Source organism: Aegilops tauschii, chromosome 7, assembly GCF_002575655.3.
Source record: "Aegilops tauschii subsp. strangulata cultivar AL8/78 chromosome 7, Aet v6.0, whole genome shotgun sequence".
Lineage (NCBI taxonomy): Eukaryota > Viridiplantae > Streptophyta > Magnoliopsida > Poales > Poaceae > Aegilops > Aegilops tauschii.
The window spans coordinates 487,970,531-487,986,829 of NC_053041.3; the positions used below are offsets into that span (position 1 = coordinate 487,970,531).

Sequence of the window (16,299 nt, forward strand, 5' to 3'; positions counted from 1 at the left end):
ACTTAGGCCCATAGGGCCGAACTCGTGTAAGTGAATTAGAAGAGGAGGGCTGATCAATGTTTGGAGATGAGTGCTGCCACATCCTACGGCACATAGAGACGAGCTGCTGGTACACCTCTCCTCATTCAACATAGTATCAGACGCCGACGACGGGGCCTGACGGGAAGGCGGCGAAGGGGCTCATCTCGGTAGCGGGCACTCATCTCGCGGTTGTGCGCCGGCTAGCGGGGAGGTCTGCTAGTGGCTGCGTGCGAGCGCGGGAGACGTGGAGGTGGCACGTGAGATGTGTGGCGTGGCTGCGTGGGAGACACAGCGACATCACGGCTTGGTCGGAAGGAGACGCTCGTGCTGCTAGAAACTGCTGCTACTAGAGGCTTGTGTTGCTGCTGTGGCTGCTGGTTCTATGTGGTTGTGCAGTGATATCATGGACGAGAGTAATGGATAATCCATTTTCATTTTTATCTTGCATTCAACAAGATTTTTCAGGTCTCCAGAGATTTTCTTCATGATTAGCGCATCCCTTCTGGAGACCCGACCCTGCAGAAGAAATTAGTTCTTCTTAACCACCCACATTTGTTAGGGTGGCTGAGAAGCAATGTATCTAAGTGCGCCAATTGAGAATTTAGGCATTGAAGCAAATGCACTTCTCTTCACAGAGGGGTTAGTATACTCAAATAAATATGCCGAGAATTTTTCAAACGTTTGTGAACATAGTGGTTTGAAGAATAATGCACACATTCATTAGACCGATGATTGTTTCCCTGCGAAACAAAGGCATTAGCACGACCATAAGTGGGTCTGCGACCATTTGAAGACTTTGGGCCATATGAAAAAATTTCCCCGGGGTTTTTCTTCTTCATCAATGGTGTCATGACGACATTCACTTGAAGACTTTCTAAAAGGCTTTTGGGCACCCAGATTTTCTTCATCGGGGGACCATTCCTACAGTTAGTTCCAACAAATTTGGTAAATACTTCACCATTCTGATTTTTGAACAGTTTATAGTTGGAGTCAAATGACTCATCAGAGACATAAGAAGTAACACAGTTGTAGCTAGACAAAGTGGATGGATTGACAAGAGGCCCTTTTGCAGGCACCCAGGTGGTTTTGGGGTTACTGCTCAGGTTTTCAATAGGATCCATCTGCATTGATTTTTCTTTCAAATGCAATACCCTATTTCCTACGGTTCCTGTTCAAGATCTGCTTCTTAAGCACATCGCAATGCCCTTTGAGGCTTTTGTACATGCCTGTCATATACAATTCCTTCAACCCTGCATTTTCGTCAGTGATATTTGTGGTTCCTTAGATGAGGGGTTAGTAGCCTCCGAGACAGTTGAAGAAATTGCACTTGCATTTGAACATTCAACAGAAGAATTTGCATTTTCATGGTCAAGGCATTTCAAGTAAGGTGACACAAATTCTTTGCGAGCGGTACTGATCTATTGAGCGAGCAAGACATCGTTTTACGTTCGAAGAACATCATGAGATGCTCTTAGTTTTTCGAGATCTTGCTTCCTTTGAAGAAATTCATAGGAAAGCTACTTATGATTGGCTGAGAGGGCCACATGACGACTTTGAAGTTCGTCATACTTTGATTGAAGACTTTGAAGATCACCGGTCAAAGATTGACTTCGATCCATTTCCTCATCCAACAAATCATCGCTTTTGTCTAGAAGTTTTTGAATATTTTCCATAGCAGTTTGTTGCTCAGTTGCAATTTTAGCAAGTTTCTTGTAGCTAGGTTTAGATTCATATTCAGAGTCATCTTCACTGAAAGTATCAAAGTAGGCAGCACGTGAGGATACCTTTGGCATCTTTTGCCATGAAGCAATAGGTGGGAGTAGAGTCGTCGTCACAGGCCTCAGCGTCGGTGACGTAGCCATTTCCTTCATGGTTGAAGATGGATTTGGTGACGAAATCGGCAGCGAGAGGTAGGCTCGCCACACCCGAGTCCGACTCCTCAGATTCCTCATCTTCCTCTTGATCGGATTCTTCCTCAGAATCCATTTCCTTGCTGATGAATGCACGTGCTCTGCTAGAAATGTTCTTCTTGTATGATGAAGATTTTGAAGAAGACTTTGAGGATTTCTTCTTCTCATCAGAACTGTCATCCTTGCTCTTCTTCTTCTTTGATTCCTTTTCCCAGAGAACTGTCATCCTTGCTCTTTTTCTTCTTTGATTCCTTTTCCCAGAGAGGGCAGTCAGTGGTCGGGCTTCTTGCATTTGTGGCAAGTTCTCTTCTTTTAGTCTCGAACATAAGATTCTCCAGTTTTCTTCGAGTCATACTTTGAAGGCTTTCCAAAGCGGGTTTTCTTTGAAAACTTCTGGAATTTCTTCACTAGCATTACAAGTTCTCTGCCAATTTCTCCGAGGTCATCGGAACTGCAGTCATATTCTTCTTCAGATGAAGAAATTCCTTTGGCTTTTGCTTTTGCCTTATACACGTTTCTCCTCTCAAAAGGGCAGCCTGGTGCATGTAGCTCCTGCTTGCGCAGGGTCCGGGGAAGGGTCCGACCACTTTGGGTCTATTGTACGCAACCTTTCCCTACATTTCTACAAGGCAGCAACTTCACCACTGCGCCAAGGCTCCCCTTCTTAGCTTGCTAAAGTTCAAGAGTATTGAGCCTCTCAAGAATATCAGCCAGGTCAAGTTGCTTGTAGTTAAGACGCTCTTGAATCATCAGTCCCAAGATGTCAAATGAACTGTCAAGTGATCTCAACAATTTCTTCACCACCTCATGGTCGGTGATGTCAGAGGCCCCAAGAGCTTGAAGCTCATTGAAGATATCAGTGAGGCGATCAATGTTTGCTGGACGTTTTCATTGTCGAGTCTCTTGAAGCGGTTGAAGAGATTGCAAAGAACATCAACTCGGGAGTCACGTTGAGTTGAAACCCCCTCGTTGGCTTTGGAGATCCTATCCCAGATAAGCTTTGAGGTTTCCAAAGCACTCATTTTGCAATACTGTCCTTTGTTAAGATGCCCACATATGATTCTTCGCTTGAGAGTCAAGTTGTTTGAATCTCTTCACGTCATTAGCATTAATAATGGGTCCAACAGAGGGCACACCATTCTCGACGACAAATCAGAGATCGTTGCTGATAGCCTCAAGATGCATGTGCATCTTGTTCTTCCAGTACGGGTAGTCTGTGCCTTCGAAGATAGGGCACGTAGCGCAGACTTCGATCATACCTATGGCCGACATAAATAAAACTCCAGGTGGTTAAACCAAAATCACACAAAACAAGGGAGTACCTTGCTCTGATACCAATTAAAAGCGCAGGTAATCGGGGGGAAGGGGTGAATGGTAGATTTTTTCGTCAAAGTCGGTAGAGTTTGACGAAGAACAGAGTGATGAAATAGAAACAGAGGGGAAACTAAATCATCACAGTGAAGCAAAACATGCGCACATGATAGATGCAGATGAAGAACATGCAATCATACATACAATCAAAAGTAAACATGATGAACCGAAGGAATGAAAAGCATCAAAATGAAAGTCTTCAGTTCAAAGTCTTCAGAATGCAGGACACAAATTCTTCAAGTGCACAAGTACCGAAAGTAAAGGGTTGAGGAATTTGAAACCAGGTTGGCTCGGTGAAGAAACGGTGTTTTGTTTGACCAGTTCCAGTTGCTGTATCAACTGTATGCCTAGTTAGGGAGGCTGAGATCGAACTCAAAAGACACCAAGTCTTCACCTTATTCCCCTTGAGCTAAGGTCACTTAGACCCCGCCCAATCACTCGTGGTAAATCTTCAAGGTAGACTTTCAAAACCTTCACAGACTCGTTCTATGGCACTCCACAAATTCTTCTTGGATGCTTAGAACATGACGCCTAACCGCCTGAAAGAATGACAGTCTTTAAAGGTAATAGGCGTCGAACCACATAGGACAATCTTTTCAGTGATGCTCAATCACTTTGGCTTTAGGTGTTTGGGTTTTTCCTCACTTGGGTTTTCTCAAGTTCGTCAGAGGAAAGGTTGCTCTCAAATGACACTTGTCAATCTTTCTCTTGGAGCAGCCAACCAACTACTGATTGTGGGGGGCAGCTATTTATAGCCAGGGGTAACCATACATGGTAAGACATAAGTCCCCTTCGGACACGACCGTTGTTAAGATAAGGATCCACTCAACAGCTGGCACTTGCACAACAACGGTCGGTGCGACAATTTCATCGGAACTCTCATTTTCCTCACATGGTAGGCAGATCGCACGGCGAAATCCTAACTCTTCAGTCAGACCAATTTCGTCAACGACCAGAAGAACTTTGTCTCTGTCGCTGAAGAACTCGACTGCATTGCAAGAGATTTCCAAAATCTTCACTCAAATAGGGTCATCCAAAGGCAAACTCCATACTTAAATCCGACCTTATATTGCCATGGTTTCAAGCTATCCTTCACATAGCAGCCAGCCTGTGGAGAATGCCGAATCAGCGAGCCGCTTTCCGATTAGGACATGGCAACTTGTATCACCTTGGGAGAGCTATAACTGGTCACTGCAGATCTCGTATGTGTACCTTGCTCCTGAGTGCCTATATCCCTCCTGGCCGTTTCTCCATGTTTTGGGCACCTTCCCCAGTGCGCCTCACCTGGGTCCTGTCACAGCAGGAATGCCTCGTTCAGCAGGAGTTTTTCCAAAAACGAGTGCAGACACTCTTCAACTCATCGGTGTTCTACATCTACCTTTGGGATTCGTATTAGAGCTTAGTAATTGTTACTATGTGTTTGGCCTTACGCAAGAACATTATATCAGGATCTTGTTTATTGCGTGATGGATATTCGTTTCAAGTTTGAGAACAATGGTTGTTCTATATATTTAAAGGATATGTCTTATGGCTGTGCACCTGTTAAGAATGAGTTGTTTATTATGGATCTTGAATGTAGTAATCTCGTCTTTAACACTGTCTAGCTAATTGCCCGTGTGTTGCAATAGGGGCATACATATTCTAGTGGTTCAACACCAATTGTGTCTAACATAAATCTTACACCAATCATATTCTAGATTTTGGTAAGATTTGATTTGATTTGATTATGGGTAGGGGAAGGCAAGAAATGTTTTGATTTAGTTGGCTCGTGTGGCCAGCTCATTAATTGGAATCGTAACATACCACTTTTGAAACCCTAGAAAAGTTGTTAATAGAAGAGCTAGGAATTTTTTCGCTTAGAATAAAATAAATTATTGAACATTTTATTTTCTCTATTGCAGTTTCTTTTCTCCGGCCCATGTCAAAGTGGAAGTCCACTAGGACTTGAACTTATATCTATCTTCTAGTCAACATCCAGGCCCCCTCCTAGCTTTTGTTGGATCTGGTTTCAAACCTACCCCGACTTGGACTTGGACCCGTGACCAACGATCCATCCTAGCCAAACCTCATTAGCCCTGTGCGAATGCATCTTCCTCAGCTCCGAAATCTTCCCTTGAAGATCTAAGCCAACTCAGATATCGAAATTATATTGACGTTACAAAATTGTATGCAAATTTTATATACAATTTCACATGCAAATTGACAGACAAATTCACATATACCTAAAACAGGAGGACTGCATTTACCTCGGGCCAGCGCACTAGGAGTCCGGGTCTGGCATGGCGGCATTCCTTGGGACGACGCGACAGCGATGGAGGGAGGGTGAAGAATGCCAGGCCCGCGTGGCAGTTTTTGTGGATGCCAGAACTCTGGCCCAACAGCATGCGCTGTGCGGAGGGGCAAAGGCCAGTAAGAGGGGAAGCTGCACGGCGAGGGGGGAGGCTGGGGAGGTTGGAGGCGAGTGTTGCGCAGCGGAGGCCTTCTGGTGAGCTCCCGACACGGGAGGGAGAGCCACGTGCAAGGGAAGTCTCCTCCCGCTCTCTGTCGTTCGGTTTTGGGGCCTGAGGGTATGCCTGTGGGAGTTGGGGCTGGGTGGGAGGGGTGTTATGGGGGGCCCGCATTTTCCTGGCTCTAATAGGGGGCCTGCTGGAGATTCTCTAATATCTAGATGGTTAATTTTAGTACAACTTGCTAACTTATTTGCTGTTTCATGCATTGCATTATTACAGGAAACTCTGGAATCGCTGAGAAAGAATGCGACGTATCAAAGAAGATTGTTTGATCAAGCTGTTAAGCTAGTTCGCCCTGGTGGGATAATTGTTTATTCCACGTAAGTCTGTTGAACTTTGTTTTATTGTTACTGGGGTAGAAGGTCAAAAACTCGTGCTACATTGCTCTGTTCTCTGGTGCTGGTACACAGTAGTTCAATTCACGTTTTCATTGCTTACTTGACACAGTTAAGAGATACTGAGTACCCACTGTATTTCCTGTACTGGGATAGTGGGTCTCTGTTTGGATAAAAAGCACAGAGCCTGGATTATAAACAGTGCAGCTAGTGGTCTAACAGAGATTCATTGTAAGTGCTGCAGCAATACCAAAAAACAAAACATAAATGATATTCAGCAGGTGAAACGATCAATTTTGTTCCATCTACATACACTGTTGTGCACGATATCAATGTTAGCTACTTGATGGATAATCGTAGTTGCTCCATAAACTGCATAACTTGCTAGCAGTCATTTTATCTTGCATATGCCTGCCATTTATGCTGGTGTATTGTTTAAGTGGCCTACAATTTAAATGGGAAGCAAATAAGCAATACAACTCACTGTACAGTGTTGATTACTACTGGTACCTTATTTATTTTTCTGCTTTCCAGGTGTACCATAAATCCAGGAGAAAATGAGGCTTTGGTCAGATATGCCTTGGATACATACAAATTCCTGTCACTAGGATCACAGGTAAGTTCAGTGACTTGTATGTTGTTGTGTCTTCGCTGCGGTGGATTAATGTGTCAGAAGATTTTGTTTGTGCTACTGCACATGTAAAGTTTTCCATTTCTCTTTAAAAGCGATGCATGTCTTTTATCTGCAATGTGTCTACCTGATTCTGCTGTTGGAGAGACGTGTCTTATTTTAGCCATTCGAAAATTTTAACTCCCTTCTGCATTTTCTACTTCCGTCACCCTTGTTAGCTCTGGCACCTTCTACGGATGTGAGTTTACATTTTTGGCAGAACTGCAGCCATGAGAAGTGAGCTAAAATGGTTAAATTTGTAATGTTACTTTTTCCCCTTGTCTGTTCTCAAAAGTCTCCCAGCACATTTTCTGTGTCCTCTCCGTACCTCTCCTTTCACCCACGAATCCTTCTTTTTCTCATTCATTGGCTGCTGGGAGCCAACTGGCATGATTGCTCAACGCTGGTCCCCAGCTGCCTGTGCTAAGGCAGTGCAGGAGGCATCTCAAATGGCCTCTCCACCGCACAGATCTGTTCCTCTATCTTGGTTCCATCATGACACAGAGTCCTCCACATTTGCGGCACTACATTCCACAAGTATGCCTCCTCGCCTCATTACTGTATTACTGCCGTGTCGAGCCGCTGCAGCACTGAGATGCCTTGAGTTCCACTCATGCTGGTGCTCTCCAGGGTGTCTTCGTTTGGTCAGTTGGATGCCGCATGGCTGCTTGGCACGTTTACCACTGTTGGCGGTGTGCCAACGGCGCTGGCCCCTGGCCCTGAGATCCAGGACTGGTAAAACATGAGTGCCCAGTTTTCTTTTAACGGAGTTGAGCGGCAGAAGTACTAAAAGCAAACAGGAGTGGCAAAAGCAAGGGACACCTTTTCCAATGCAAAACCCAGTAGCTATATATTTACAGCACAAAACTTGAAAAATATCCCATTAATTTATCTGTTGCATTTCATCACTTGTTTGAAATTAATGGTTGTTGCAAAAGTTGGCGCAAAAGCTTGATCGGTTTGCGAAGATGCCACTGAGCTGCTCACCTGCCTGGGCTTGAATCCCTCTGCCTGCATTGTTCATAACATAATTGAAATATTTGTTTATTTGCGAAACAATAGTTTAGCTCAACATTATAGTGCATGTTAAAGCTGGTGAACTTGATTTAAAAATGATAGCATGCCACCTTAAGACAATGTAGAAGCAAATTAGGTCTTGGACCCTTTGGTGGTATCTGCATTTTTGCTTCAAATATGCACACATATTTCTAACTTGAGTAGAGAAACTGAGTGCTTTTCTTATACTCCATCTGTTCCGAATTATAAGATGTTTCTAACCTTTTCTGAATCTGATGTATATAGACGTGTTTTAGTGTGTTTGTTCACTCATTTCAGTCCATATGTAGTCCATATTGAAATATCCAAAGCGTCTTATAATTTGGAACAAAGGGGATTTATAATATGTTTACTTGAGACAATTAAACTTGCTGTGCTATATGACTCATTGCTAAACTCCCGACACCATTTCTATTGTCAACCCTTTTTCAGCACCCAAAAGTTGGAGGACCTGGTATTATTGGCTCGTGTAAGCTGCCCAACAAGGCATATACTGAGTAAGATCCAAATATTTTTGTTATATCTTTGTTTGAAATTGGCTCCTGAACCTGTTATCTAGATTATGTTGTGGAACGACCATTTCGTGATTTGGCAAAACTCAGTGCCATAATTTGGCACATGGCTACAGCCGGATGTGGTACATTTGGGGATTGCATCCCAAACTTTCGTTGTTTCTTTTGACCTTTTGAGAATAGTAGAATAACATGAGGGCATTTCATATGCATAGGCATCAGCAATGTACATTAGTTTGATAAGCTGTCCTTGTGCATAAGACTGTACTAGGAAAAATGCCCGTGCGTTGCAACGGGAGAAAAAAATATCATATTCTAAATAAATTCATTATTGATGGTCCAAGACTATAGATAAGTGGCGGAGATAAAAGAACTCCAAGAACTCTCAAACAAAAATTTGAAGCATTTTCTCATTTAGCTTCATGAGCTTCGCCGGGTGAGCTCATTAATTTGAAGCATTTTCTCATTTAGTATGAGCTCAAACAAAATTTTGAGTTCACACGCATATTGTTTCACATTCTACATACTGCTAAATGCTAAACCACCGATCAAACGTACTCATTATCCGGAACTAAACTCAACCAAATTACGGTGGAAAACATCAATTTTGTAATGAGTAAATGTTTGTGCTGAATGGAACATCCTTGTGATTTTCCCATTCCTATGTCAGTCTTTATGTAGAACATTCACCTTGTGTATCATTGCCACATGACTCTCCTCCACTCTTGCTTTGGCTCCATCACTTTATACCACTCCAGTTTACTCTGTTATCACATGACCGCCTTGTATAGCTTCAGTAATCTAGAATCCACTATGTGTGAATTTGGGAGCTCGCCGGTGGAACAACGCGCTCTGTAGCTTCACTGCAATGCCTCATCATGCTCCATGATGGTGCCGCTGCTCAATGCCATTTCAAATGATTAGCCTCTCATTGTTTCATATAGCCATAACATTTATTCCTTAACCCTCCTTCCCGACCACGCCGACGGTGGCTGCGGTTTCCACCTGATCACAAAGCGTTCTAACATGGTCAATCCCAAGACGCTGGACTTGTCCACCACATGACCTGCTCATCCTGCTCCTCTCCTTTCTGTTGACGTCTTGAGCCCGGCGCCATCGAGCCGGCTAGATTCTGAAGCACATCTAACTCTTGAGAGCCTTTAGAAGGATGCACTGTTTATACCATTCGCCAACATAGAGCAGAAACAAACAGGTGCATTCAAACAGCCTCACCTACCCAAATTCCTTTCCCTTTCTATAGAAGCTCATTGTGCACTAATTGTACATGAAACCAATGACAAGCAAATAAAATACTTACATGATTTAGAATTACAGGACAAACTCATCATATATAGAATCAAAGAAAGTTGAACTATCTTTGCCTCTGGGAATTAATAAAGAGAAAAGAACGTATCACCACAATAACACACTCGAAGGTACCAACATCCTATCACAAATAAAAAAGGCAAGTACCAGCATTCTATCACAAATAAAAACGGCAAGTGCCAACACCCAATAGACTTATTTCTCCACCATCTTGTAACTACATCTGCTTTTCATCCATCTAAAGTCTTTCTCCAAGATCATCGTGAACCCAATGTGCATGAGTAGGTCTCTAGGTGACAGAGTGCAAATAACAACACGCAATTCCATAAGAAGTTTCTCTCATAAAAACGTAAGAAGTTATCACATGAGCTGCATCCGACAATAGTGGAGGGAAATTATACTATGAAAGGAGATAATGGAAGTTGAGAAGATTAACTATTTACCTTCACTATCAGTATCATATCATAGGCGGACACAACATATTTTAGATTAGAGTGATGTCACTTTGCCACTGTTGATACTCCAAGGACATGTGTGGTGTTGGTAGGAGCTAGGATCCTACCTGGTCTAGGGCGTAGGTTGTACGGGAAGGGGGAGGGTTGACGGAGATGCGATCGCGGCTGCCGGTGGCGGGGCGTCGTGGCGCGATGAAGAAGAGGCGGCGGCGGCGCAAGAGGCGGCTAGGGTTAGGTCTCCCGCTTCCTTCGGGAAGCCGAGCAAATAATGATTGCTTCTTGCTTGATTAGATTGATACATCTCCTCTCCTTATATATAGAGGTTTACTTGACTCTTAAGCAAACGATCCTAATAACGATAAGATAATTGGGCTAAGCCCCTAATAACGATAAGATAACTTGGGCCACAACCCACTTGGCTAAGCCCCTAATATGCCGGTCATAACACTTCTCCCCGCCTGCACAAACAGCTCGTCCTCGAGCTGTAAGGTGGGGAAGCGCTTGCTGAACTCCTCGAGGTGATCAACCAGCGTCAAACACCTTCGCAACAGCTGGGGCGGCCAGGTCGGCGGCGACGGCGTCCTCCGGAATGTAGTCTGCAGCCTCTAGGTAGAAGAGTCGCGGGCAGACGTGGCCGGGCGTGTAGGGCTCATCGCAGTTGAAGCACAACCCTTGGCGGCGATGCTCGAGTAGCTCGCCCGAGGTGAGCCGGCGGAAGGGGCGCGCCGCGGTCGCGGCGAGGGGTGCCGCGGAAGCCTGAGCAGGCCGACCCTGTGCGGGAACATCCGGTCAGGGTAGCGACCCAGCGGCCCGGGACGGTGATTCCTGCTGGATGGCCATCTGGAGATCCTGGGGTCCCCGAAGCTCCACGTCCACGCGGATGTGATCCGGAAGTCCACTGACGAAGAGGTCGGCCCGCTGCTGCGCCGTCACGCCCGACGCGTGGCATGCCAGGGCCTGGAAACGGTCGGCGAAGTCCTGAACCGTGGAGGCGAAGGGAAGGCGGCCTAGCTCTGCCAGGCGGCTCCCGCGGATCGGTGGCCCAAAACGAAGGAGGCAGAGCTCGCGAAAGCGCTCCCAAGGGGGCATGCTGCCCTCGTCCTGCTCGAGGGCGTAGTACCAGGTCTGTGCCGCGCCGCGGAGGTGGTAAGAGGCGAGCCAGGTGCCCTCCGAGGCGAGGGTGCGCTGCACGCGAAAGAACTGCTCGCACTGGTTGAGCCAGTTGAGGGGGTCCTCCGTGCCGTCATAAGTGGCGAAGTCCAGTTTGGCAAACCGCGGCGGTGTCTGAGTCGGAACGCCATGGCCGACTGGCTCGGAGGTGCGAAGCAGCGAGGATTGGGGCGCCCGGTCAGCATGGCCGCGACCCGTGGAGTGCCCCGCCGAGCCGCAGGGATCGCTGAACTGCAGAGTTTTTGCCTGCGGGTCTCCAGCCGACGTGTAGACGGGTGGCGGCGATGATCCGGTCAGCCAGGCCGGTATTGGGGACGGTGACGGCGGGAAGCGCACTTGCTGGATCAGTACGCCTCCCTGCGTGGGTGACCCGGGCCCCGTGCTGGGCGGTGGCGGGGCCGGCAGCTGCAGCGGTACGGACCTGGGTGGCGTGGGGGGCGCAGCGAGGGCCGGGGCCGACCACTGTGGCCATTGAGGCGCGGCAGCGGGCGGCGGTGGGGCCGGCAGCTGGGGCTGCGGCTGCCCGGACCCAGGAGGCGTCGGGGGCGCAGCGAGGGCCGGGGCCGGCCACTGCGGCCATTGAGGCGTCGGGGGTGCGGCGATCGCCGGAGCCGGCCACTGCGGCCAGTGGGGGGCGACGGCGGGCGGCGGCTGATCGGGCCAATGGTGGTGTAGAGGCCCGATCGGCGCCGTGGTGGCCGTGTACCAGGGCAGGGCGGCTGGCCCGGTCGCGGCGGCCGGCTGCAAGGGCGGCGGCTGTCCGTAGGGCCCGGCCAGGTAGAGGCGTATGCCCTGGACGGCGGTGACGAGGTCGTTGAGGACCCCGGTCATCTCCGCTGGCGAGTAGATGGCGACGGGCGGCGCGGTGGAGGGCGGCGGCGTCTGGCCGGTGGAGGCGCCGGCAGTGGAGTCCAGCAGCGCGGTGGTGACGGGCAGCGGCGGGTTGGGTGGTGGTGCAGACATGATCGGAACCGAGCTACGTAATACCAAATTGGTAGGAGCTAGGATCCTACTTGGTCTAGGGCGTAGGTTGTACGGGAAGGGGGAGGGTTGACGGAGATGCGATCGCGGCTGCCGGCGGCGGGGCGTCGTGGCGCGATGAAGAAGAGGCGGCGGCGGTGCAAGAGGCGGCTAGGGTTAGGTCTCCCGGCTCCCTTCGGGAAGCCGAGCAAATAATGATTGCTTCTTGCTTGATTAGAATGATACATCTCCTCTCCTTATATAGAGAGGTTTACTTGACTCTTAAGCAAACGATCCTAATAACGATAAGATACTTGGGCTAAGCCCCTAATAACGATAAGATAACTTGGGCCACAACCCACTTGGCTAAGCCCCTAATATGCCGGTCATAACAGGTGTGGAGACCCACATCTGCATCTTGAAGCAGATTATCTTGAGCTCCTTGAACTGCAGAATGCCACAGTTGCGAACACCATTAACTCAGTGCTTAGCTATTTTCCTTCAAATCGGCCACCTCTGTAGGAAGCGAGAGGCCTCAATGAGAAACAAACCATGGAGTTCTACACTGATTTTCCCAGGAAATTCATATGTTTAATTGGAAAACAATTCATAGAGCTACAAACCTATCAAGAGGCACAAACCAGCTAAATACCTTCAGTAGTGGTGTCTCAAGTCAAGCCTGCAATAGGAGAAGTATTTGTGGTGCCATCAATATGTGTCAGACTATACTGAAATGTGCAGCAGCTAAAACCATTCATTCATTATAAGATAAATATTATTTGCAATCTGAATACAAATATTATGTTATTACTCAAGTTTGCTCGTTGATTTTTTTTCAGCTTCTAGTGCAGATTGGAAAGTATCGTTGAACTAAGTATATTGTACATTGTAGTGGATTGCAGATTCTGATGTGCACAACTCACAAAATAGCTCGGCTAATTTGCTGAGAACAGATTCAACCAAAAATATCTGGACCATTATTACCATGGTTACCGTTGCAGGGAAATAAATCATATGAATGTTTATACCAAATCATTGATACGTATCCCTTGTGAAACACATCAGAGGAGAAATTTAAACAGAACCTGTTTAAAATAACTCCTCTGTACATCTATCTTAATTTTTGCACAGATTTCTCAAAACCTTAGTACAGAGCTAGCAAGAAAAGAGTATATACACTATAATAAACAGGATTTTAAAAAATCTGAAAGTTGATAAAACAGAAAATCCAAATGTATTAGGGAATATCAGTATTCAGTCATCATACCTTTGTTTGAGCCTGAAAGACATTACAATTAGATATACGATGCAAGTAATCTAAGATTCAATGTTTAGTTTATTCAGAAGAAACAAACATTACTCCATCCAAATCCTCTCCATTGGAAACATTAAGAAAAACCATTGGCTAGCATGGGGTGGCATGAAAAATATCTGTAACGCCTCCTCTGAACATCAAACTGAAGTTGCTGCACGGTAGTTGATTGGTAGAGGTAGAGATGTAAACCACCCTTCAGTTGTATGGAACTTACTGCAGGCTGCCACTGAAGGAGATGCAAACCACCTTAATTAGTTGGTTTTGTTCAGATCCCTACAACGGACAATGTGGTGATCTGTAGTAGTCTAGTAGACCATAGAAAAGAATTTTTATTCTTGACTTGACATTGCAGATCAAGCCAGGGTAGTGGGGCATCTATGATTGCTTGTCTGGCTTTCCTCAAAGAAGCTCCCATCTATATTGATCAATCACCCAGCCAACTTCCGGCGGCGACCACTTTTCATCGCTTTGCTCGGCATGCTCATTCTCAGTTTGCACAGCATCTCCTTCAGCCCGGTCAAGCTGCAAAATTTTGCAAAACATCTCCTTTGGCCAACCAAACGACATTGGACAGACCGGACTTTGCCGAGACATTGGGGAAAGGTGTGGGCGCCTTCATCATTTAATCTGGGGACAACCAAACAGATCAGGTCAATCGCCATGCCTGCAAAATCAACTGAGTATTTCCTCTCTTTGTCTGCTCGCTCTGCTCAGCCATGGGATGCGGCAGAGCCAGAACAGGGGAGCTGGTTTGGGCAGTAGGCTGTCCGCGAGGAGGGCCTGCACGGGAGCCGGCAAGAGTTTCCTCTATAGCAGGTTGCGAGCCGCACTGGATGGGAGAGGACAAGGGTGTGCAGCAGGCGAGGAGCCCCTCGGGGGAGTGGAGACGCGAGGTGAGTCACCGCGGCAGGGCCCTACCGCACACAATCAAGCCATCCACCGGCGCCCCCATCGCGCCTATCGGCGGGCGGCGTGCTTGAGGGAGCCGCCGGCTAGTGCTCCGTCAAGGCTATTTACCGGCGTCGGGGGACTACGGCGGCATGTGCAAGGGGATGGGAGAGGGTTGCCGGCAGCGGAGGGATAGGCGCGGCGGCGGAGGAACCCTAGCGCCAGGGCATCTCGAGTTCTAGTGCGGGAGAGAGAGGGCCCGTCAAATCGTTTCTTTCACTTAACAGATAAGATCGTGATGGAGTGCGGGTTGAATACTAAAAAACACAGGGACTTTTGTGTAAAAAGGATGTGACGGTGAACCCGACAAAGTCAATCCATGCTTTATTATTAGGGAAAGATTGGGCCAAATAAGCTGGTTTGTTAATCAAACTGCTGGACAAGGTTTGTTTTAATAATTCTGGCCCTTCTTGCAGCGTGCTGCTCTGTAGTACTAGAAGCATTTTACTCCCTCCTTCCCAAAATATAAGGTGCGATTGACTTTGCACGGTTTTGATGTACGACTTTGACCACTAATATATATCAAAGTACATGAATAGAACATGGATAAATGGCATTGTCGTATTTGTCTTGTAAAACAATTTTATTTCATATGTTTTTATAGACACACAGTACGTGAAAATCATAGTCAAATTTGTGCCATGAAGACCAAAAAAGTCAAACGGCGCCTTATATTTTGGGAAGGAGGGAGTACATTGTTGGAAGATCTTTTGGTCTATGGCATTTTATTTATAGCATTTTCCTGTAAAAAAATGTATTTATTAGTAATTATGTTATCAGCTGTTCAGATATATAACGACTAGCAGGCGGCACTTGGCTGAATCAATATATGTTTAATCTTGCTTCAGTGTATAAAATGGTTTGTATTACTATGTGTAAAATAGTCATGTACCTACCCTTTACCCATGAGACTTTTATTTTGCATGTGTTCCAGTAAAAGTTGCCTGGACAACTCTAACAATCAAACGCTCTTGCAGGCAGTGGTTGACGGAGGATGAAGCACAGCTTGTCCAGAGGTTTGATCCATCATCATCACTGGATACGATGGGTTTCTTCATTGCGAAGTTTAATGTTGGACAGAAGGAGGACTGAGCAAAGTGTGGTTTGTGTTGAGCACCATATGTTGGGTACTACAAATCTTCGATAGAATCAGTTAAATTGCAGGCATTTTCAGTAGTCACTGGCATGTATTGTTGCGACTACCTGCATTGCATCCAAACATTTCTTGAGAATTTTGGTTATCTAGGGGCTTATATAGTAACGAAATCACAAGAGGACTATGATTTAAACATGTGTAAGTTTGATATGACAGAAATTTTTTGAGGTATTTCTAGGTTATCGCTGGATGGGTGGTGGGTTGGAACAGAATTAAAGAACAATGTTGGGTTGGCCTTCATGATAGGTCTTTCGCTGGAGAGGTGACTAGTTGTTCAATTGTTCAGTGTGTATTGTTTCGCAAAACTACAATATTTTCCTATTATTTGGTTTTTGGTTACTTAAAAACATCTCTAGCAGATGGTGTTAATCCAGTAGCCAATATCTTCATATAGGTTATTGATATGGCCATGGGTCTACATCAGTTGAGAACTGAAAAAAGATTCATTTGTATGTGATCGTGAGATCTTGTTTTGAAGCCCTGTAGGTTATTGTTAAGTTTCATGCACTAGCCAACGCAAAGATAGCCTTCATGAATGTGGCCCTCCATGTCACTAAGGATGGCCACGCTGTGCTGCCTCTAGT

The 16,299-nt window shown here is 46.3% G+C and overlaps 1 protein-coding gene across 3 annotated transcripts in view; it reads left to right on the plus strand.

Annotated features, from left to right (window-relative positions):
* The window catches only part of LOC109784995 (rRNA (cytosine-C(5))-methyltransferase NOP2C), a 45,502-nt gene extending 29,440 nt beyond the window's left edge, over positions 1 to 16,062 (plus strand). The window contains exons 9-13 of one of the 3 annotated variants that reach the window (XR_012189331.1): positions 5,534 to 5,787; positions 6,032 to 6,132; positions 6,682 to 6,763; positions 8,306 to 8,370; positions 15,537 to 16,062. Coding sequence is in view for 2 of the 3 variants with exons in the window: in XM_020343608.3 (XP_020199197.1) it covers positions 6,032 to 6,132; positions 6,682 to 6,763; positions 8,306 to 8,370; positions 15,537 to 15,651 (363 nt within the window). In the remaining variant the exon portion in view is untranslated. Of the gene's footprint in view, positions 1 to 5,533; positions 5,788 to 6,031; positions 6,133 to 6,681; positions 6,764 to 8,305; positions 8,371 to 15,493 lie in introns of all 3 variants that reach the window. The other 2 variants (XM_045230723.2, XM_020343608.3) reach the window with 2 other exon arrangements.
* The last annotated feature ends 237 nt before the right edge of the window (positions 16,063 to 16,299 follow it).